At 33.4% G+C, this 23,211-nt stretch overlaps 4 protein-coding genes across 5 annotated transcripts; 1 reads left to right on the forward strand and 3 right to left on the reverse strand.

The window, feature by feature from the left end:
• Window positions 1–1,989: 1,989 nt before the first annotated feature.
• LOC105142032 (Kinase interacting (KIP1-like) family protein) lies at window positions 1,990–4,100 on the reverse strand. The gene is made up of 2 exons (XM_011049480.1): window positions 2,083–4,100; window positions 1,990–2,032 (listed from the first exon to the last, which is right to left on the reverse strand). Exon 1 carries the CDS (start codon window positions 3,238–3,240, stop codon window positions 2,218–2,220), a length of 1,023 nt encoding a protein of 340 aa, XP_011047782.1. The 5' UTR covers window positions 3,241–4,100; the 3' UTR covers window positions 1,990–2,032; window positions 2,083–2,217.
• A 3,407-nt stretch (window positions 4,101–7,507) lies between these two features.
• NAC057 (NAC domain containing protein 57) lies at window positions 7,508–11,040 on the forward strand. Of its 2 annotated transcripts, none has more exons than XM_011049481.1 (3): window positions 7,508–7,709; window positions 7,884–8,164; window positions 10,451–11,040. In XM_011049481.1, the coding sequence occupies exons 1-3, from the start codon at window positions 7,553–7,555 to the stop codon at window positions 10,742–10,744; spliced, it is 732 nt and encodes a 243-aa protein (XP_011047783.1). In that variant the 5' UTR covers window positions 7,508–7,552; the 3' UTR covers window positions 10,745–11,040. The 2 variants fall into 2 exon arrangements, with proteins under 2 accessions (XP_011047783.1, XP_011047785.1); XM_011049483.1 differs by having other exon boundaries at window positions 7,884–8,161.
• Window positions 11,041–13,133: 2,093 nt separating this feature from the next.
• Window positions 13,134–17,080, reverse strand: LOC105142034 (DHHA1 domain protein). Its single transcript, XM_011049484.1, has 6 exons — window positions 16,632–17,080; window positions 16,094–16,421; window positions 15,727–15,861; window positions 15,187–15,269; window positions 13,737–13,842; window positions 13,134–13,626 (listed from the first exon to the last, which is right to left on the reverse strand). The coding sequence occupies exons 1-6, from the start codon at window positions 16,898–16,900 to the stop codon at window positions 13,531–13,533; spliced, it is 1,017 nt and encodes a 338-aa protein (XP_011047786.1). The 5' UTR covers window positions 16,901–17,080; the 3' UTR covers window positions 13,134–13,530.
• Window positions 17,081–18,997: 1,917 nt separating this feature from the next.
• Window positions 18,998–22,869, reverse strand: LOC105142035 (protein REVEILLE 7-like). Its single transcript, XM_011049485.1, has 8 exons — window positions 22,582–22,869; window positions 22,319–22,380; window positions 21,512–21,643; window positions 21,282–21,393; window positions 21,133–21,194; window positions 20,580–20,993; window positions 19,895–20,335; window positions 18,998–19,837 (listed from the first exon to the last, which is right to left on the reverse strand). The coding sequence occupies exons 2-8, from the start codon at window positions 22,334–22,336 to the stop codon at window positions 19,559–19,561; spliced, it is 1,458 nt and encodes a 485-aa protein (XP_011047787.1). The 5' UTR covers window positions 22,337–22,380; window positions 22,582–22,869; the 3' UTR covers window positions 18,998–19,558.
• Window positions 22,870–23,211: the final 342 nt, after the last annotated feature.

The following is a 23,211-nucleotide window of genomic DNA, read 5'->3' on the forward strand; positions in this document are numbered from 1 at the left end:
TTTGGGTTGGGCTCTCTATCGGATCTAAGTTTTTGGAGTCTGGCTTCCCTAATAATATGATATTAAACTTATTTGATCCAAGTTCTTATAGTTTTTAATATTTTTAAATAAAATTTATGATTTTTCTTTAATAGCAATAATATTTATTTTTAAGTTTATTAATAATAATATTAAGAATAACAATAATACTAATAAGAATAGCAGTAACAACAACAACTTTTTATTTTATCTTTCAAATCAAATCTATTGTTTTTTTATCAATGATAATAATTTTTTTTTAATTTAATAATAATATAAAACCTTGTGAGAACCAAGTTAACCGAGTCTGAAACATTTGCAACACCCAATTAACTTGGATTGAGAGCTTTAGCCAGACCCAAATTACTTAGATATGACAAAACATCCAAATACAAGTAACTTGGATCTGGCTTTTTAGTCACATCCAAGAGCCTTGAAAGGCATCCATAATAATAATAAGAATAAGAATAACATAATAATAATTTTTAATTTTATAATTTAAATCAAATATTTTTTTCAATACTAATAATATTTTTTTAAATTTATTAATAATAATGACAATAATAATATTAAATTCTGCCAAACTCAAGTTAATTGGATTTAACGCACCTGTTAAACTCAATTAACTTGAACTTGTAACCTCATCAGGAGCCAAATAACTTAAGTCTAGCTACTAAGCGGATTTAAGATTCTTGAATTTATTTATTAATAATTATATCAATAATAATGACAATACTAATATTTATAATATTGATAATAATATTAAACCTTGTTGGATCTAAGTTAATTGGATCCTAGATATTCGCCAAACCTAATTTACTTGGGTTGTAACCCTAACTTGACTCAAGCAACTTAAGTTTGACTTCCCAGTATGATCAAAATATTTTTAAAAACATTTATTTTTTATTATGAATTCACATAATAAAAAGACAGAGAGACATTTTAGAAAACCAAAATAAAAAAAAGGTTTAAATTAAAAAGAAATTTGTTTTTGATAATTTATTTTAATTTATTTACCAATTAATTCTATACATTATTGATTTATAACAATTAATTATCATTATTATCACATGCTTGTAATAGCATATTAAACTTCAATTACAAAGTAAAGATAGAAACTTAAAATGATTTTTTTATAGGATTTGAGTGATGTTAGATACTCAATACACTGGTAAAATTGCCGAACCCAATCTCCTTTAACCTCGATTTGAGTTGTTGGGTAGCTAGAAAATCAGTGAAATTCCCATCCCCATCGGTCTATAAAAATAATAATAATAGAAAAACAGTATAACAATTAAAAATATAAAATAAAAGGTGAAATAATTTATTACACACTTTTTAAACTCAACAAGAGATTTAAAAATTATTTTTTATTTGAAAATATATTAAACTTTTAAACTCAACAAGAAATTTAAAAATTATTTTTTATTTAAAAATATATTAAAATAATTTTTTTTTTTAAAAAAATTATTTTTGACATTAACATATCAAAACAATCCAAAAATATAAAAAAATAATTAATTTAAATCAAATAAAAATAAAAAAATATAATTTTTTAAAATATTTTTGAAAAAAAAAAACAGGGTATTAGAGTATGGCCAGGTTGAAATTTTAGTTGATATAGATAAGACATTAATTAAGTAAAACTTGACTAACCTAATTCATTCAATTCTAAAAATAAAAATTTTATTTTATTACTAAAAATAATTACCTCTTTTCCGGCTAAAAGTTTTGGGACAGGCAGGGCCGGCAAAGCAACCGTGATTTATTAGAGAGGCCACCATGTGAATGAAAGGAAACTATAAAACAACTTTTGTCTCCGATCAACAAAACCATGTGGATGATAGGTAACAACAGTTGAAATTAAAAGATTTTTTTTTAATGTTTATTGCTTTTTTAATTTAATAATATTTATTACAATTTTAGTTGATAATTTATTTTAATTTGTCTAAATTCATAAAACCTATATACTGAGTTCTGAAGCCAGGATCAGGATAATTCCATTCAAACTTTGTTCAACAACCAAGACTACAATGAATAACTTCTCATGGCGAGACAAATCATTTAATTAGATGAACATTACAATTTCTATTAGGCTTAAACAGAAAACATGACCGAAAGAGAGAACTAACGATATCAGCTGCCTGTAACTCCATCTGATGCAGAGGTGGTAGCTGTCTGGAAACTAGCCACGCCATGTCAAGGGGAGCACTGAAAGCCACACAAAAACATGTCCATGTTCTTGACCTTGTTCCACCATTTTGACCATCCACCATTCCCAACATATGCTTCATTCTTTTTCTTCAACTTCAGCTTCTCCAGTTGGAAGCAACAACCCACAAAAGCCACGCCACCATCTTTGCTGCTGCTGCTGCTAATTTTATCTTCCTGATGCTCCTCTTTCTTCAACAACTGTTGATAGTACTCCTTGTTTCTCATCTCCAACCCATATATCTGCCCTTGAAGATCCTCAATTTTCCTAGTTAGCACACAAACCCTGTGATCCTCCCTCATCTTTAAAACACACCTAGCAAGCTCACCAGCTTTCCTCTTCATGAACATAGCCTCAGATGACAACCCTTTGTTTTCTTCCAATAAAGCTTGCACTTTGTACCCCAATCTAACATTCTCATTCAGTAACACTATCCTCTCTGACTCCAACACCTCAAGAAGTTTCTTTAACAACTCTACTTTCCTCCATATTGATTCTTGACCTAGCTGCTGCTTCTCCATGTCACTAAGCTGGTCTGCTAATATGTCATTCCCTACATTCTTCATTACAAGATCCGCTACAATCTCATCAATGCCAAGAATGGTATTACTTCCATCTTGAAAAGGGAGCGGTGGTTGTTGGTAAGACAGTGAGCTCTCAGCATCCCAATCAATAAACTGGCAGCTGCTAGATCCACGACTGTCTTCTTGATCTTGATCATCATCAAAGGTGATTGACACTGGAGAAGAGAGATGTTTGTTTAGTCTCTTGCTCTTCTCCATTCTATTGCATCTGTCCAGCAAGATTGTGTACCCATTGTACAAGTCTTGAAGCGAAGCAAGAAGTTGAGGGCGTTTCTGGTAGTACCATTCAGCTCTCTCAGCAAAACTATCACCACATCCCATGTCTTCTTCTGATTTGAAGTACTTGAGCAACATTTTCACTCTCTCATCAGCTCCCTCAGTAAGTAACCCACCTGAGGTGTCTTGAAGTAAAGAGATGTCACCCATTTCAGCTCATAGAAATGGCTAGCCAGTCATGTGAATTGCAAGCTGTGAAAGTTGTTTGTTGGCCAAGGATGACTCTTCATATGAGTAACATCCAAATCAACATGTCATGGACCCACCCCTGCAAGGAAATTGTACAAACCCTGATCTCTCTACACTGCTACACATGGGAAGACTGACAAAAAATTGCTTATAAATGGTAACAAAAGAAAGGAACAACCATGTTTGAAATTTAAAAACAGTGGCGAAGATGGAAACTGAACAGTGCTATTTGAACGTTTAAATCGCATTTCCCCCTTTCATTTCTGGTTCTGTAACCCTCCCATTAGATCAAAATGTAAAGTTAGGATACGAAGGTCAGCATCAAGGATGATGCCCTCTCCCTCAATAAATTTTCCTAGTCTTGATCTACCCTTCTTACTTGGGGGACATGACATGGACAAAGACCCCTTTTCTGTGATGATTATATTTTCAGTAATAATTAAAAATAATCAATGAATTTAATGCAGTTTTTTCTCCAAAGTCGATAGATGGATGCGTCGACCAGGCACACAAATTCAAACATGGAGCATCAATAAAGAAATAAACTGTGTTGGAGCACAGAGAGGTCTCTGTTACAAGAATCAAATGGACAATGCAACAAGGCTTTGGATTGGGTGTGTGACAGTGATGGCAGATGGGATTCCAGAACTTGCTGTAAAAAATCCAAACTTTAAACACAAACAGCTCGAATATAGCAGTACTGAAAACAGAAAGATATATCACAAGTTGACAAAGGGTATCACATGAGGATGCTTTCACAACCACACTCTTGAGTTTTCAAGTCATAAAACCTCTTGAAATTTCTTGAGTTTTGAAAGAAAAAAGAAAGAGCTCCGAACATTTACTTCTGCAACGGAGGAAAACGGGTCTTTGGGGCTTTCTCTTCTTCTCCTATGATCTCTAACGACAATGGGGGATTTTTTTTTCCCGATTTAAAGGGTATTCTCGGATCAACCTGTATGTTAATTGAAACTACATTTTCTATATAATTTTAAAAACAAACCATTCGTATCAATCTTGTAAATTTCACAATGCTTCGAGGGGTTATTGTAATTTGCCCTTTTATGTTTCATAAAAAAAATAATTTTGATCTTTGATTTACAAGTTCTGCTGCTACAATAGCAGGATTATTTCTTCTTAAACGGGGATATATATATACGAGGATCTTTATGAAATGTCCATGCTCCAGGCAACTTGAAATCGAATACCGTAGACATCAAGGGATGAAAGAAAGGACTCACGGGGGTCAAAGATGAACTGTAATTTTATAAATTTTTAATTTTTTTTTATAAGAGTTTTCAAATTGTATTTTTTTAAATCGTTTTGATATATAAAAAAATATTAAAAAATTATTATTTTAATATATTTTTAAATAAAATATATTTTAAAAAGCACCAACAGTATAATTTTAAATAAACTATTAATACATATCCTAAAGCCTGTTTGCTATTTTGGGTGTTTTACTTCACATTAGCTATTCACTTATTCACAAAATGCTACTAATGTACTATAATGCTCCTTAACATACCTCTTATTTTTTATTTTATTAAATAATAATATAAATTATATATTAAAATCTCATTTAATAATTTAAATTTTTAAATATAATTTTTTAATATAATATTAAAATTTTATTGCAATTGGTCATGTAATGGAATCTTACCACCTCAATTCTAATTAAAATAAATAAATAAATGTTTAAATAACTTTTTACTTGAAATTATATTAAAAATAATATAAATTATATATTAAAATCTCATTTAATAATTTAAATTTTTAAATGTAATTTTTTAATATAATATTAAAATTTTATTGCAATTGGTCACGTAATGGAATCTTACCACCTCAATTCTAATTAAAATAAATAAATAAATGTTTAAATAACTTTTTACTTGAAATTATATTAAAAATAATATAAATTATATATTAAAATCTCATTTAATAATTTAAATTTTTAAATGTAATTTTTTAATATAATATTAAAATTTTATTGCAATTGGTCACGTAATGGAATCTTACCACCTCAATTCTAATTAAAATAAATAAATAAATGTTTAAATAACTTTTTACTTGAAATTATATTAAAAATAATATAAATTATATATTAAAATTTCACCTCATAATTTATATTATGAATCCTGCACAAATAAATACAATGACAAAGCAAAATTTGTAATATTATCTAATTTTTAGATTATTTATTTTATTTTTCTATTATTTATTTGTTATATTCATCTTTTATCTTTTTCAATGAAGAATTATTCAATATACCGAATTGCATTACCTTTTCTAATATAAAAGTGATATCATAAATAATTTTTCTAATAGAAATATGACAAAGCGAAGTACAACTCCTATTAATCTAATAATTTCCCCCTTTTCAACTTGTTGTTCATACGTATCTTAGAAGATGTAAGATCAATGTCGAGGGCTCCCACTCCAACCATCTTTTGATCCAACTCAGTAATGGGCTACTTTGTATTGGCTCAAGCCTAGATTGGTTCATATGAACAGACCACTTTTATATGCACTAGCCCAGAAGACTTGTTTAATCGACACAAGAAAGGAACCCAAAATTTTCTGCTCGCCCAAAAATCAAGAGCTGCCTTGTATAAAGGTATTGATCTCGTCACTTGGATAATTATTTAAGATTTTTATTTAATAAAACAGTTTAAAAATAAATAAGATATATCTGCCTTGTATAAAGATATTTTATGAAATGAAAATTGTTTCCATTTAACAAAACACTCCGAGTACAAAATGACGATTGTCCAATAAAGTTCTATTTGTTATATATATATATATAATAAAAGATATTTTTAAAAGTCTCATTTATAATTTTGTACAAGTTCCCATTCACCTTAAGCCAACAATACGACACTTTTCTCAAGTAGTTATATCCCCTGAGCTTTTATTTTGTAAGAATGAATAATGTGTTTCATGGGAATTGGTGGATCTTATAACTACAAAAAAACCTAAAAAAGGTTCGAGAATGGCCAAGTCAATGATCACCATTTGTTGCCCTGACCACCATGAGGAAGTGCATAAATAAGCTTTTCACATGTTGTGATTCTAGGTTAAAACTTGTGGGTTTAATATGAGGTTTGTGTTTAGGCTTGCTGGTTGTTGGACTTGACCAATAATTAAAAGTTTGCTTGAAAAAACCAATCATAGTTGGACTTAACCCATAATTAAAAGTTTGCTTGAAAAAACCAATTTATTGCACACATGAAGCTCTTCAATACTTAAATCAGTAAATTAGATAGTAATAAAAATAAAAAAATGAAAAAATTAATAGAAAATATAAGTATAGAGAAATGTTAGGTGTAAGAAATTATGAAATGTTGTATTTACTTTACAACTCAAGATATTTATAAATCTTGATAACGTTATTTCACTTTAGAAGTTGTATGAAAATTAATTGGAGAAAACGTTAATGCTTATCATTAAATATAATGTTTGACATGTTATTAGTGAATGTAAGTAGCATGATGACTATAAATAGTTATCGATCAAGAAAGGAAGTCTAGTTATATAAAATATGATGTGTGTGTGTTTATATTATGCTCATAAAGAATCTCTAAGTAAAAACATAAAAAATTATATGTATGGATAGTGTATGAAACTACTTTTAGACTTATTATAACTTGAAAAATAAAAATAAAAAAGCAAAAGATATGTTAAAGGAAGGTATCATGTTGTTGAGGCCAAGTCCACACGATACGTAGTTATAACTATGTTGTTTGAACCCAAATATTGTGAAGATAATTTTATTTAATGAAGATCTATTTATTGTTACTTATAAACCATTTTTTAAAAAATCATTATTATTTAAGCAACGTTCACCCATAGTTTACTCCAAGATTTAAATGATATATGTAGTGGAGCGATTTGCATGTCCAAAATTTAGCTCCACATATCTTATGTAATAGCATGCCATATATAGCAGAACATTTACATACAAATGCTCTTGCAATAAAGCTTGCTAATTAATAGAAAAAGAATCGATATGGAAGTACGCACACTACACTGTTGCTTTCTTTTCGGTGGATGTTTAGAACTTGAAACATAAGAATCAAAATTATATTTGGAGCAAGCATGACACGCCCGGCTTACAAGAAACGTTTGTCTAAGAATCTGTAAAGCGAAAGTGAAAAAGGAACCAATGACAAGGAGCCTTGCATCCTGTTTATATACGATGAGGGTAGTCGAGATCATGATAATGCAAAAGGAGTTTGCAAAGAGAGTAGTAGGTCATCGGGAAGGGAAAGGAATGTCACCGGTCGGACTGCCTCCTGGCTTTCGATTCCATCCAACCGACGAAGAACTTGTCAATTACTATCTGAAGCGTAAGATTAACGGCCAAGAGATTGAATTAGACATCATTCCGGAGGTTGATCTCTACAAATGTGAGCCCTGGGAATTAGCAGGTATATATCTATAAAATACTACTTCCTTTATGTTACGTTCCCATTACATTTCAGCAGCATCGACAGATCTTTGGCATTCTACCGACAGTCAAGGGATGCTCATGTCCTTACCAGAAGAATAAAGGGACTGGTTCCATTGATCAGAACTTCTGGTGTTGTCTGTTTGTTTTGCAGAGAAATCATTCTTTCCAAGTAGAGACCCGGAGTGGTACTTCTTCGGACCCCGTGACAGGAAATACCCTAATGGGTTCAGGACTAATAGAGCAACTAGAGCTGGATACTGGAAGTCGACCGGAAAAGACAGAAGAGTGAACTGCCAGAATAGAGCCATTGGAATGAAGAAGACGTTAGTTTACTACCGAGGCCGAGCTCCTCAAGGGATTCGGACCGATTGGGTAATGCACGAGTATCGGCTCGACGACAAGGAGTGCGAAGACACCTCTGGAATTCAGGTAGTTCGTGCATAGTTCAAAATTGCGTGATTCATGATATTAATGATGGCTAAAAAATAGTCATTTCTTCCATCACTTCTTCTCTAACTATTTTCCTTTTGCTCCATGGAGCGAGAGGTATGCTAGATCTAAACCATTACAAGGAGTAATTATGGATTGAATTTCTACATACAAAATTTAAATATTTATATCATATACATTAGATTTCTAATATTGATTCGGGTATTCATTACTCGGGTATTTTTTAATATTTAACAAATATATATCTAAACAAACACTACTAGCTAGCTAGGTCAATATCCATTATAGGTCTTTATTAAACTGTAATTTGCAATTACCTTAAAAGAAAGATGATAACAATGATGGGATGCTATGACATAGATGATGATTTGATAAAATTAAACGATGCTTAATTGGAGAAAATCTTGCTGCTGAGTTTTTAAGAGATATATATATATATATATATATATATATATATATGTATATGTATATATAATGGTAAATTTGTTATTTTTTTTATATACTAATCTCAAATTTATTATTTCTTAATTATTACTTCTTAACACAGCGATTGAAATTAATAAGCAAGTCATGCGTTCTGGTCTATATGGGGCAAATATGTGTGATTGAATTAGGGGTAGGGGAGGGTCACTAACAACACCTTAATTATACTCTCTGCTCTGTCACTGACATCACTCAATTCTAACCAAGATTATATCGCCTCGAAATGGCTAGCTTGGTCACTATAATTTAGTTGCAAGCTAGGGTAGAGCTGAACCGAGCTTCTCTTCTTCCTTCTTCTTTCACTAGAGAGAACGCAACTAGACCAAATATCACTTTCATTTTCTGTTCTTTTTTTTCTTTTCCCAAGGTCAAAAAGAAAAGAAGAGAAAAATGTAGGACCACTGTTGGTGTTATCATCACACATTCTTCACCCTCGTCCCTTACAAGAGAGAATACCACTAGACTAGACTGTGTTTTATCCATGTTACTGTCAAGTTTCTCCTGCACCTTCTCTTCTCTCAAGAAGAAATATAGGAGCATTAATGAGTAAATCTTAAGTTAGACGATCATTACACTTTTTTATTTTCGCTAGTTGACTTGGAAAACCTAAATTTTAATGCCTCAGCAAACGGGAAAAGCAACATTTCAATTCCTTTCCTTTCGTTTGGTTTTTTTCACCACATCTCTTTTACGCCTAAGTACATAAAGCAAATAAAAGCATCATAATTGCTTCTTTTGTTTTTGGATAATCATAATTGCATGTTTTTATGCTTAATATTAACTGTTGAATTACGAAACTAACTAGTTTCTGTGCGAAATATTAGTAAGAACACGGTATCCTGGTAGGGTACTGGAGAATATAATGAGGCGTAAGAACGTGACACAAGTGCATGATTTTGCATGAAAGGTTTGAAGAATTTGGGCTTTTGATTGCTAGTCTCTCACCTGTTTTACTTTAAATATTTTATGACATACAATCTCTGACACATATATTCGTTGCTTCATGCATTGGAGTTAGATCCCCAAGTGACGAAGCTTGGGTTCCACTTTGTTTTTCTGTAATGAGACAAAAGTTTTATCCTTCATATGACTCAATCCCTCCTCCCATAGCTATTAGTTCTTCACTTCTTTATCTTTTTACCTTCTCTAATCCACAAGTCTAGATTCCATGACTTGTAAAATGATATTTTAAGACTATGCTAACCCAAAAAGCAGTCCTCATCATTTTCATGTTGCAAGAGTGTGTCGGCTACCTTTTACTTTATTCCAATTACAATCAAAATCAGCCAATTCACGTCAAAGAACCCGTCTCCTACTAATCTAGGATAAACACTTGTTAATCCCGGGGTAGCTAGCTTGATTTCTGATCCAACAATGTCTTCTTTCTTTTTCTTCTTTGAAAGCTTATATCTATAGCAGAATGAATAATTCCACATAGTCCTCTCGCCATATTTAATCTCGCTGGCACAAGGGGGAGCTTTAATTTACCACTAAAAAATTAAGAAGAAGAGAAGTAAATAAAACAAAATCATGAGCTGCCATTTATTGTACCATGCATCACCTACTTCCTCTGTCTGATATTAATGTAGTGTATTGCAAGAGTGAAGACTACTGATTAAATGTCCAGACATGGTGAACCAGTCAAGTATTGAGGCTGACTTTGTCATGTACTAAAAGATTTCCCTCTGATAAGATAGCCGGCTTTAAACTTTATTTGCTCTCTCATAATTTCCCTTGGCCTGTCTTTCGTGCTTAAATACAAGGCTACCTTTTGTTTCCTTGCAGGATTCTTATGCATTGTGTCGTGTGTTCAAGAAAAACGGAATATGTTCTGAAATTGAAGAGCAAGGCCAATGCGCAAGTACTAGTCTATCATTAATGGAGAGCTCACGACAAGGTGTAATAAATGATCAGTATGAAACGATGTCACCAGATGTTCCCATTGCATCATCATCTTGTGTGGAAGAGGAAGACAAAGATGATTCATGGATGCAGTTCATTACAGACGAGCCATGGTGTTCTTCTAACAATGCTATGGTTGGTGGGGAAGAAATCTCTCCTGCGACATTCACTGACTAAGCAAGTTTAATTATCAAGTGATTGGTGGTGATGAATAACATGATCGAGTTAATCATTATATTGTTCTTGCAATAAGGCATCGAGTACAAATTAAAATGTTAGTAAGATCATTAGAAGGTTATTGTGTCTAATTGGTTTCATTATTTTGTCGTGGTTTTGGTTGGTGCATGGCCTCCCTAGCTAGAGCCAATTTATCAAATGGCTTCATGATGGTTTTTTTTTTTTACCTCTATTTGAGGTGATTTGGTGTTACTTGTGGAATAAAAGGGCATTAATACTAATATTTATTTTATTTTTTCCTTTTAAAAGATTGTAACTCATCATTGTTACTAGCTATCCATTGAGGCATTTTCATATTATATTTACTCTTTAAAAATGAAAATTGTCTCTCAAACGAAGAAGTTTGGAGAGGTATATTTGGTCAAAATTAAGAACCAAGCATTAGATATAAGGTATTAAAAGTGGATATTTAATTATTTATTCTCTTTAAACTACCAAATAATATTTTTATTAATATTAATTTTATCTCATAATGCAGCGTGATAGAGTATAATTTAATTACAAGAAAGGCTCTATGTCTTCGAGTGATATTTTTTATAATTCCATGTCCAATATTCTTGAGTTTAGGCTAAATGATTTTAGATATTTATAAATTATAGGCTTATGTGAATAATTTCTTCTTTTTCTTCCTCTTATTTCTTCTCGTTTCAAGTTGCCATCATTCAATGTATATTTTTGTGATAAAAAATATATTTTTTATTTTTTTTAGATCATTTTGATGTTATAATATCAAAAATAAATTTTAAAAAATAAAAATATATTTATTTTAATATATTTTTAAATGAAAAACACTTCAAAAAAATCATTAATATTTCAAAAACTACCCACATAAAAGACCTACACTAGCCCATGGCAGGAAAGATCTAACCTGTCCAATAACATGTGTACGGAGCCCAGCTCCCAATCTCTCACCTATCAGCTCAATAAAAGAGAAACCCAAATAATACCAACGATATTCAACATACCAGGTTTTAAAGTTAGTTTTTAACATAAAAAGGAGACGATGTTATCGACCATTTTCTATTATTATATATATTTTTAAATCAATAGATAAAAAGATAATGTTTGTTTTTAATAAGAGTCTTTAATGTTGATGAAAGATCTTCTTTGTAATAAAAAAAATATAGATGCACACTAAAAAAAAATTTTTTTTAGTATTAATAGGGTTCTTACTAGATATAAGTACAGATAAATTAACCATTATTATATAAATATATTAAAAAAAAATAAAACTTGAAGGGTGGTCCGGAAACATTATTTCACTCACAATGCACTAATGCACTGTGGACTAGAGCAATGCTTCTTCTTTTTGGATCCCTTAACTATTTTTTTCATCAATTAAATTCTTTAATTGCAAAATTAATAGCCAATTACTTTGTATTTGCTGGTTAGGGATAAAATTATAAGAAGAATTACCAATTTATAAAAGGCACCAACAATAAGGGGTGTGATTAAAGTTGGTGCAAAAAGTTCAATTTGATCCTTCAATTTCTAAAATTAGAACTTTTTGGTTCCTTATGTTTTTCTAAATTCAAATTTGGTACAAGACTTAATTTTTATTATTTTCCAATCCCTGATTTTAAAAAGAGAGAGAACATTTCTTTAAATTCAAAAGTTTTTGTTTTCACATATTATGATTATTAAATTGACTCGATTTTGATGTTCAGGGTTTCATTCAATAAAAATAGCATAGTGGTTATTTAAAATCTTAATATTACCTAAAAAAAATTGATTTCATTATAACATGTATTTATATGCTTATATATATTGATGACATTATTGTCACCAGCAATGATGCTATTGCTATTGATAGCTTTATTTCTAATCTTGGTTCTAAATTTGTTATCAAGGATATTCGACCACTATCCTATTTATTAGGCATTCATGTGACCAAGACAAAATGTGGCTTGCATCCATACCAAGGAAAATATGTTATTGATCTCCTGCATCACATGAAAATTACTGGCGCTAAACCAACACCATGCATATCAGGATATTACATTTATCTAAGCTCATGTTTGATTTCTTGAACTACTAGAAAACAATCCATGACAGCAAGATCAAGTACTGAAGCTGAATATCCATCAATGACATATAAGAAAGTTATTCAAAGAACTTCTTAGACCTTTACTTGCAACTCTTTGTATTTGGGATGATGATATTAGTGCTTTAGCATTGTCCTTTGGTGAAGATGCCTGAAGTTTTCACAGTTGAAATGGTAATCCTTCTCAATATGTTTTGTTCTACCATAGAAGACAAGGAGTTGCCTCATCAAGCTAGCTTTTCTTTCTCCACAAGGATGACCAAAATAAGTACACTTGGACTGTCAGAAGTGTAAAAATAAAATAAAATAAAATAAAATAATTCCTTGACGTGGTCAGGGGATGTCGAGCTCCTCCAGAAGGCTTGCCTTGCCTTCCTCTCCTGAACTCATCCCTTATTTGAAGTCTAATTTATAATCCTGACAGAAATTTGGCGCTCTACTAGACCACCTAAATGACAAATTGCACACCATATTTTCAAACATGCCAACATTACAAAACTGAGTGACCATAGATGATCGTGAATAAAGACAAGTAAAGAGGGAGGCTTCCAGCCGGGAAAAAAGAACAACAAAGAAGCAGCGGAGAAAGAAAACGATTGGGAGCTCATGCATTCTGGATAGTCACCACAGTTAACTATCTCCGCCTACAAACAACTCCAGTATCTAGCAGCCACGAAATAGCCTAAAATGAAGCACTTTTGCCAACCTTCCATTGTTCAAAATCTGCAGAACTTATCATGAAGGAACTGGCATTTCGATGTCCACCACCACCAAATTCCTGTAATTGAGCCATAAAATATATTTCAGCACTATGAACCAACATGAGTAAATAATACCCTGTTTGTTAGGGAAAAAAAAACAGGAGAGCAGAATCACAAGAAAAATGACCTCTGAGATGGGTGTTGTGTCCTCGCTATCCACACTCCTAAGGCTGATTTTCAGCATCTCATCATTTTCAAGCTCTCGTACTCTATATACAATGGCTCCAATTCCCCTACACAAGAAAACATAGGCACTACAAAGTGTAAAATAAAAGATGCACAAATTTGGCACCTTGCTTGACAAAGCTGGACTGCTTCCACAGTCCAGCAAGTTTTCATCAACTATTTGCACATACAAGCTTGCAGGTTACTTGATTTGATTTTAAGCCTGCTAACTAGTCTCTGTGTCAACTGTCAAGTTCTCTCGAACTTGGTAGCCGTTGAATGTCATCATTGAAGTTGTAACTACACGTAGTAAACAGCAAGGAGCCCAATATAAAAAATGCTTCTTTTTGTCATCATGGCAGGGGTTACCTTTTGTTTTGTTCTTTTGATGAGATAACACCAGGTACTGGAGACTGTTCAGCCTCTGTTGGGGGCACGAGTTTCGGGTTTCCTAAGGGTAGCTACAACATAGGATATCCAACACTCCTAAATCATTACAACGTGATAGAAATATCATTTTCCCAGTATCCATGATATTTTCAATAAAAGGGTATCTTTCCTTTCTGTTTTACCATCTGTTTATAATAGAGAAATAAATTTTTATCATATAGAAGAACAGAAAATGACATGTTCTGAAGTCTGAACCGTACATTAATATGCATACAATGATCATGCAAGGATTTCCAGGCAAAACATTGCATGCTTTACAATGGGAGCATGGGACTACTTGTACGGTTTGAATAAGTATTTTAAGCCTACTTGGGATTCAGGGGTATTAAATATCTATAAATATGCATGAAATCTACGTTTTTTGTTCATTTTTTCTAGAACATAAAGAAGATGAATAAGAATTTATTTGTTATGCTTTAATGCTTTCTTTCTTTCATTCAAGGAGTGATTTATTAACCATATCATTGCAGCTCTAGTAATTAGTTGATTTTGTTTATTTCTTAAATTTTAAATCTCAATTTCAATTCCTAAATCCCCTGAATTTTAATCACCCAAGAATTTTCATCTATCAACATGGATCAGATTTTCTGAAGAGAGATGAGTGCATCCATCATGTTTTGAAGTATTAAAAATGGAATAAAAGAATCCGGTGACTATTAACACATGCATGCATCTCTGATGAAGAAATATACCTTATTTAGACTAAGCTTTTATAGATAATGAGTTCAATACTAAAGACATGGATGCTATGAAGAAACATAGATAATGCTCTTCCAACCCTAAAGTTGTTTGGATTCTCTTATTCCCAAGGAATTGTATACTAATGACAGTGAACCACCACAAACACGCATAATATAAAGCTTTTTAATTAAATGAAAACAAATTGACATGCAAGCGAACAGAATAAAAGGCAAAGAAGTGTGGGTACAAATGAATTGCTTTGACTAATAACTATCACTAACCTCAACTTCAGATTACGACTCTTAGTAGCTAACTGGTGTCCTAATTCACTCCTTAACTCTGAAACTGAATCAGCATTAACAGCCTGAAAGTAGGATAATGAAATTAGAACTTCCTTTTCACTTTCTTTCCATTTCCAAGAACCATCAAAATGGAACTTAGAAGTGTGCAGAAAGAATTAGAACATAAATACAAAATAATGTTCACTATGGCCAAATTCCCATTACACAAGTTTCGTGGTTCATTTTATTTAAAGCCTAATAACCATATAAATGGAGAATAATCTGCGTTAAAAGGAAAATCAATTTTTAGAAGTTTCATTAGGAAACTCAAAAACTTAATAACAGGGATTTGATATTGACTTCGCAGTACAAGGTAACACTGATTGCAACCTTAAAATAAAACTGAACCTAACTGAGTATTAACAGATTTTGGATAAATTCCAGGGATGAAAGTGGACCTGGCAATTAAATGTTTAAAATAAGAAGTATATTTTCTATATGCAGAACCAAACCAATAAAAAGAGTAATTGGGAAGAGTACCAGGCAATGTCCAAAGGCTCCACCTCCAAGTGCAATTTCATATGACTGATCAAGGGTGTCATCTATTAACTTTTGCTTGACTGATAAACTCACCATGCCTTGACTGATGACAGACTCCAGATTCAATGACAGCAACTGCAGAATTAAACAAAACATCACTGATTTACATCTCAAGAACTATAAAGATAACATAAGTGATAATTATAAGAGGCAAATGCATGCCGCATGACGCGCGCCCACTATGTAACTGATTTATGCTGAACTTTCAATGCACAGAACAGGCAATGGAACTTCGGTTTTTATTTTCTAATGATAATTCAAGAATTATATATTTAATAAACAGAAGGAGGAGAAGAGAAATGGGCACCTGGTCGAACAAGAAGGGGTTCAATTGGGCATTGAATTCAAGGTTCAAATCTTTCAAACCACTACTAAAAGCTTTGCTATCTTCAAGTCTCCATCTCCAAAGATCCCCATCTTCTATATACTCAAATACCCGTCTAACACGATCAAATTCAGCGATTATCTCATCATAATTGTTCTTACCACTCTCTAAAAGCTTATGCTTGAAATAATCAAAAGCAATAGTAGCCCCACTCCTTTCCATATCTATAACTTTACTCACATTCTCTGCCTCAAAACTTCTACCACCTAACGCCTCCATTGCTGTTTTGTGATGATCCAATATAACCACCCTGAAGAACACAAAAACCCAAAATCCAAACATGAGCTCAATCTACCTAAGACCAAACCGAATCAATAAATTGATTAATGCAAAGGACCCCATTATTAAAATTGGTTAGCAGACTCAGTCCATGTAAAATTACTCCATGAACCAAAAACACACACACACACACACAAAAGACTGGCACCAGAAAATCAAGAAAAAAAGAGGCTTTTAAGACCTGGGAACTTTGGAGGAGAGTTGCTGGACAAAACCAGAAGGCCCCATGAAATCAAGAAGGTAGACATGACTGAATTGATGGAGAGGAAGTTGGTCTGGCTTGATGGGGCTGTAGACAGTGTTTGGAAAGAAACTAGCGGGAAGAGAAGTGGCTTTGAAGTAAAGGTGAGCTGCTAATGCAGCAAAAGCACCATCTGGGCATGGATAGTGGTAAAGTACTGCTGCTGATTTTTTAATTGAATTATTGTTGGCTACACTTAGAGAAGCCATGATGGCGGCCGCCACTTTGAGAAAGGTTTCAAGGTGGTTTTCTTGGATTTTGAGGCTTCCAAACACTATTTCAAGGAGTTTAACGAGGGTTAGGAAGTCAATCCATCACTATTTTGATAGTTTGGAGAAAGTAAGGTTTTTGCTTTTTCACAGCTTAGATTTTTTGATGATTTCTGAAATGGGAACTCGTCATCTTTATTTTCTATTTATTTTAGATAATGGGTTTTTTAAAACTACAATAAATGTTATTTTTTAATGTATTTTTTTATTTAAAAATATATTAAAATAATATTTTTTAAAATTTTATTTTATTTTAACGTAATTATATTAAAATAATAAAAATTAAAAATTATATTAATTTGAAGCTTTTTTTGTTTTAATTCACATATTAATCCCTTTATGATCTTTTTAACGTAATATTCAATGTAGTTGCAATCTATTTATTTTTATATTACAGTTACCGCTATTATGACCAGCTTGTTTTTTATATTATAACAAACTTAAATTAATACCCAAACAACTTATTTCGAGTGAATTAGGTTGACGTAGATGCCACAATTATCACCATCAGTAAGGAGCTACCGTTTCCTTGAACTGCTTGTAACTTGTTGCCTTCTTTGTTATCAACATGGTCGCTTCCACGAGCAAGTCTTCTGTTTATGGAAACACCATTCTTTAGCAGTCCTTGGTCTCTGGTCTTCACTTTTTTTGGCTTCCTAGGACTAATGTCTTTTTGGCAAATTGTTCTTAAGCCATCCTCAGCTAGTGATTGTTATTATTGTTTAGATGATGTTACTCAATGATGCCTCGTATTTATGGTAAATTCACGTTTAATAGACTCTGTTTTGCCACATGGCTTTGGCATTTCTGTAGGAAGATAGCTTTAGGAAACCAAAAACCTTGAACACGGTGTTGACAATTAAACAAGAGGTACCAGCAGAATATTAGTAAGAAGGTGTCTGTGCTTTTTTCATATGAACTTGCAATGACGCTTAAAAGCAAGTTGAAGAAATCTGGGATCTACATTTTTTTGTAATCATTGACCCATAGAGCCTTAGATGACCTTGGGAGGTATGTCACTTGAGGAAAATGAACAACCGTTCAGGAATATGTAATGTCTGATCTCCAATTTCTTGGCCGACTCAGTAATGTAATTTCATGTTAAAGTACCCAAGTTCTACGAAACCTGGGGGATGCAGATGGTCTTAATGATCCTGTCGGACATCATTGTCTGCAACTTAGGGTCTCAGTTTGCTCTCCGGACCTAATGTAGACCCTCCTCCATAGGCCCTTTATGCAAAATGCCAGGATTTCCTTCTAGTAATTTTCAAATACTATTTTCCTTTGTTCTTTCTTTTTCACAAATGTGAGATGGCTTGAAACGCTTATAAGATTTTGAATCACTCCCCTAAAGTTTTTAGATGGCAGGGTAATATTTGTGGAAGTTGCAAAACCCAAATAAGAGCTTCGCCAAAGCCAAAACTATGGCCAAAGATAGTTTTGAAGAGCTAATCACTGCATGCTATTATGGGGGTTGATCATCAAACATAGCTTAAGAAAACAAGGGCTGCTTGAATTGAGAAAGCTGAATCTGCGTTATTCTCTCTCACTGAATTTTTAAGTCCAGGTAATCAAAATTTTCTACTTTAATGCAATGCAGGATACTCAGGGCTGGTGGCAGTCATTCTGCGGCCAACTGTCACCACCACCCACCACCTCCTTTTCAACCAGCAGAAATCGTCAACTGGTGAATGCGAAGTCTTAAGAAATGGCAAAGGAAGTGTTTTAAAATTATTAGAAAATGATGTACCATTCATTGGGATGCATGCTCTTACCATGAGACATCTTTGATTGAACTGGGTTTAGCTGCTAAGTATACAATCATAGAAACATGAGTTCCGGCGAAGTCAAGAAACATCAACTTCCACAGAGAGATCTAACGTTGAACTAGTCAAAAAAAGATATGTCAAATGCGATTGGAAAAATGGCAGCACCTTTCTCCACTGATGAATGTAAATGGCACTGGTTCATGCGCCTTCTGCAAGTCACATTCCCTTCGAACATTCATTAATTTGTCAATGAAAACAGGCAATATCATGAAATCTTAAAAACAGTGTTTCTAATAGAATTGGATTGGAGAATCGAGTTTGGATTGCATAGGCTGCTACTAAAAAGGGGTATTTCTACCAGTACATACAAGAGTACAATTAAGTACATTAACAATACGAAACAATTGCAATAGCGAGTAATGAGCCACTAGCACTTTCAATAGCAACGGACGAAAATGAACATCTTTATCATCTGGAGAGACTTTTCAATTCTGGAAAATGAACAAGAATGATTAAACCTGAGTGTTCTATTTTTCTCCTCGAAGAACATCCAGAAGCACTCTATTGTTCAACTTCTGAAACAATAAACATGAAACTGCGCAAGTATGCTGCAATCAATGAGGACCCTCAGCATCTCAAATGTGCTAGAACATACAGTAACTTGACGGGATCTTGGCAGAGAAACTGAAAGAAAAAAATGATATTCTAAGTGTATTTACTAAAATATTCGTCAGTGATCATCTTAAATACCCTATAGCATCCTCATCCAATCTAAGCCAGCTCTTTAACCCGACTATGAGTAGGTTAATAGAGTTAAGGAAAGGGGATACTATGAGCATACTCGAGCTCTTTGTCGCTCTCGCTCTTCATATACAATCACCGTTGACTTAACGTCTCTCTCCCCTAAACATCTTTTGTATGGCACAAAACCCCTTGTACACTTCTGGAGGCTGGGTTTTCCCTCAACAGAAGGTTGTCGACATTGAGAATCAACAACATCCAAACTCTTCTCTACATTCTCCAATTCACCAACTGATCCAGCATTCGAACCAGTACAAGATCTTTCATTAAGAATTTCCTTTTCTTCTGACCTTTCTGCCATATATGAAGGTGTGGCTGCGGGTGGGGAGGTATGGTCATATGATGTGGGGATATATGAAGGTGTGGGTGTGGGTGTGGGTGTGGGTGGGGAGGTATGGTCATATGATGTGGGGGGTAAGACTGACACACCATTGCCAAAAAACCAGCATGGTATGGAAGGGTTAGTTGCAAAATAGTTGGCAGTCCCTCTCTGTAGTTCTGTGCATTCAAAAACTGACGCTGGAGATGGCAACTGGTTCTGATCACTATTTTCCATTCCAAGTGATAACTCATTGTCTGATTGTTTCAGCAGCAGTGTCTGAGCAGGCTTCTCTTTGTCAGTATCAACATTGTCTTGATTCTCATTGGATGTCATGGACAAAACAAGTTCTGCACCTGGAGGAGATTTTTTTTGTGAAGCTGCTACCATGACCGTCATTCCAAAAAGCTTTATACTGGTGGAAGATGCTTCTTTGGTGGCATCACCTTCAGCAGATACAGTGTCATCTGAACCCAACTCAAATTTCTGAACATGAAATTACAATAATGAAATTAGAGTTAGAAACCTAGCAAGGATATGGGCTTGATATAGGAAACAAACAAAAACTAAGGTGAGCTTGACAGGATATTCATCTTACCTTGGACAAAAAATTTTCCAGGGGTGAACAAGACATTTGGATCAATGAGATAGTTTCTTTGTCCTCTTCTCTGGATGAATTTGATGTTAAATGCTCAGCTTCTTTTGCAACTTGGCAGGATATTCATCTTACCTTGGACAAAAATTTCTCCAGGGGTGAACAAGACATTTGAATCAATGAGAAAGTTTCTTTGTCCTCTTCTCTGGACGACTTTGATGTTAAATGCTCAGCTTCTTTTGCACTAGGTTGCATGTCAGTGGTACATGAGGTAGGAGAAGAGCATGCGTTATGCTGCTCTGAAAGCGCAGTTCCCAAAGTATCTGAAGCCACTGCAGATAAAACAGAGGTGGGAGATAGGTTATCTTTTTCTGATGCTGATGAATTAGGGGATGGGGATCCATCCAATTGACTAGATGCTGGTGTTCCTTTGTGGATGTCAACTGATTTACGAGGATAAGGATGTGCAGGTTTCCTCTTTGGTCGAGGAGGGGGTATCTCAATTGGTTTGAGAGAGCTCTCATTACCACCACTTGACTCCCAAACCACCTGACATCAAGAAGAGAAATGATGTTAATATGAAATCCATTCAAATCAAATAAACTCGCTGAAGATTGCTTGCAGTCCATACGTTCATAAAGGATAATGAATGATAGATAAGTTGGTAACTTGATCACAAGAACCAGACCTTGGAGAAAATTTTTTGAGCATGGCTTCGAATTTGAACAGCAGTTTTGGTGCCCACATGCTCTGAATGAAGATAAGAGCAACTTCATCGTATTGCAACATATCAGAAAAGCCTCAAATCACAATAATATGACCTTATATTACACTTACCTTGTATTTTACGCCAGCCACGACCATACAGCTTTAAGGCTTCCAGGAATCTCTGGTGCTCTTCTTCTGTCCATTTTTCCCTTTGTTTCGTAATAGTGTAAGGCTTCCTCACCTATTGAAATAGAGAGGAAATTCCAAAACCATGAACAGAGGAAAATGGAAAAGGCGGTCATTGAAAAATCACATCAGAAAGACGAGCATGATTGTCCCCCAATAGGAAAGAATGGAACCTTGGGAATATTGTCACTCCCAAATGAGTGCAGCTCATTCAGCTGGAGAACCATTTCAGATTGTTCACTGCCATTGGTACAGCAATCACTTGCTTCACCAAAGGAGTTTTGCTTTGTGACTTCAATTCGCTCCTGTATCCAATCAATAGTATTAGCCAAATAGTTCTCCTTACACTAGCAAGAAATTATTCACAAATTCCCATTGGAAGGAAATAGAAAACACAGCTAGTGAACACAAAATGGATTACACCATTTCCCCAACCTTTTATTCAAAATGGTAATAGCATTATGTAAATAAATAAATTATGCGCCGCTCTCAGTTACTACTTCCTCACACCCAGAACCTGAACGGCTGAATCACTGTAACCATTGCCAGTCAACTTACAGACGCTATACATCAAATATATCCATAATTTTCTCATAGGACTCCACTTCGGTGCTACCAAAACCGCACAGCTACATTCTTTTTCTTCTTTTTTTTAACTACTCAAAATCTTAAATTACCATCTTCTAAACTCAATGCAAAAACATGGCTTAACACAAAGCTTCTGATGGGGTCATACACTAATCAGTAATTAAAAAACAATTACAAAATAAAAGGGACAGGTGTAATTATTCATTTGCAATTTACAGCATCGTAAAGAAACCCATTTCAAGTTTAAAATACCAAAGTTAATAAATGTAAAAAGGGCACAAAATTAACTTATAAAAAAGAAACAAAAAAAAAAGAATCCATAAGTGATCACAGAAAAACTTAACATCTTAAATTCAAGTAAACATGCATTAAAGAAACAAGAAAGTAAGTACCTTAGCAGCAGCAGCCATTGAAATGGGTTTTCTTTCTTGGATCGGTAAAAAATAAAAATCCCCTGAACATTAATGTCATTGATCAACATCATCACCATCATCAACTAAATCAAAAAACACTGTAAAAACCCACTAGATTTTAATTTTCTTTTAGCTTACTAATTCCAGATATCTAACACGACCAGATATTTTTTGCTGCTACAGTACAGTACAAAATAATTTTGTTTTGGTCAAGGAAAGACTCAGATCAAAAACAAACTTACCAGAACAAGAAAATAAAAAAATAATCCGATTCGAATCCCCGGTAATTGAAACTAAACACTTTCAGTTCAGTTCAGTTCTGTTCTGTTCTGTCCTGTCTAGGCTAGCAACAGCAAACAAGAAAATAAAAGAAAAACAGTAAGGAATCAGATTCCGAGGAATTAGTTTCCTTGGAATCTGATGATCAGAAAAGCTGTGTTGAAAATGTAAGAGAAGAGAGAAGGCACCAGGGAAATTAAATGATGGGAACAGGGAAGGGAAGGAAAGGAAAAGGTGCCGGTGCCACGTCAGTTAATAAAAAATAATTTTCGTGGAAAATTCGAGAAGGGGCATTGGAGCTCTTGTGGCTCAAATTCAACAAGGCGTGTTGTTAGATTTTTTTTTTAATTTTTTGTGGGTCTTGGAAGATTAAGGTAATAAATATGTGGGGCTGTTAATTAATTCGCAAATCAGAGTGTTTTTTTTGTTGTAAGATTCTGTTTATCTATTGGGACTTGGGAGGAGGAAGGAGAAAGAAACCACTTCTTATCCATTATTATTTCTCTGAGATTTTTCTTTTAAGAAGATTGTGATTTGTGCGTTACTGTATAAAAGATTTTTTTAATTTCTAAGTTATTGTAGATTTTTTCCCT

This window comes from Populus euphratica, unplaced genomic scaffold, assembly GCF_000495115.2.
Source record: "Populus euphratica unplaced genomic scaffold, PopEup_1.0 scaffold193.1, whole genome shotgun sequence".
In the NCBI taxonomy this organism is placed as follows: domain Eukaryota; kingdom Viridiplantae; phylum Streptophyta; class Magnoliopsida; order Malpighiales; family Salicaceae; genus Populus; species Populus euphratica.

Coding starts and splice junctions, on each gene's coding strand:
- NAC057 (XM_011049481.1), top strand. CDS start 7,553: ATGTCACCGGTCGGACTGCCTCCTGGCTTTCGATTCCATCCAACCGAC. Junction 7,710..7,883: donor TGAGCCCTGGGAATTAGCAG/GTATATATCTAT, acceptor TTTGTTTTGCAG/AGAAATCATTCTTTCCAAGT. Junction 8,165..10,450: donor ACACCTCTGGAATTCAGGTA/GTTCGTGCATAG, acceptor GTTTCCTTGCAG/GATTCTTATGCATTGTGTCG.
- LOC105142035 (XM_011049485.1), bottom strand. Junction 20,994..21,132: donor CTCAAAAAATTTTCTCCAAG/GTCTGGTTCTTG, acceptor TCTTGATGTCAG/GTGGTTTGGGAGTCAAGTGG. Junction 19,838..19,894: donor CCACACCCACACCCACACCC/ACACCTTCATAT, acceptor GCAGCCACACCT/TCATATATGGCAGAAAGGTC.
- LOC105142032 (XM_011049480.1), bottom strand. CDS start 3,240: ATGGGTGACATCTCTTTACTTCAAGACACCTCAGGTGGGTTACTTACT.
- LOC105142034 (XM_011049484.1), bottom strand. CDS start 16,900: ATGGCTTCTCTAAGTGTAGCCAACAATAATTCAATTAAAAAATCAGCA. Junction 16,422..16,631: donor CTCTCCTCCAAAGTTCCCAG/GTCTTAAAAGCC, acceptor TGTGTTCTTCAG/GGTGGTTATATTGGATCATC. Junction 13,627..13,736: donor ACACAACACCCATCTCAGAG/GTCATTTTTCTT, acceptor GCTCAATTACAG/GAATTTGGTGGTGGTGGACA.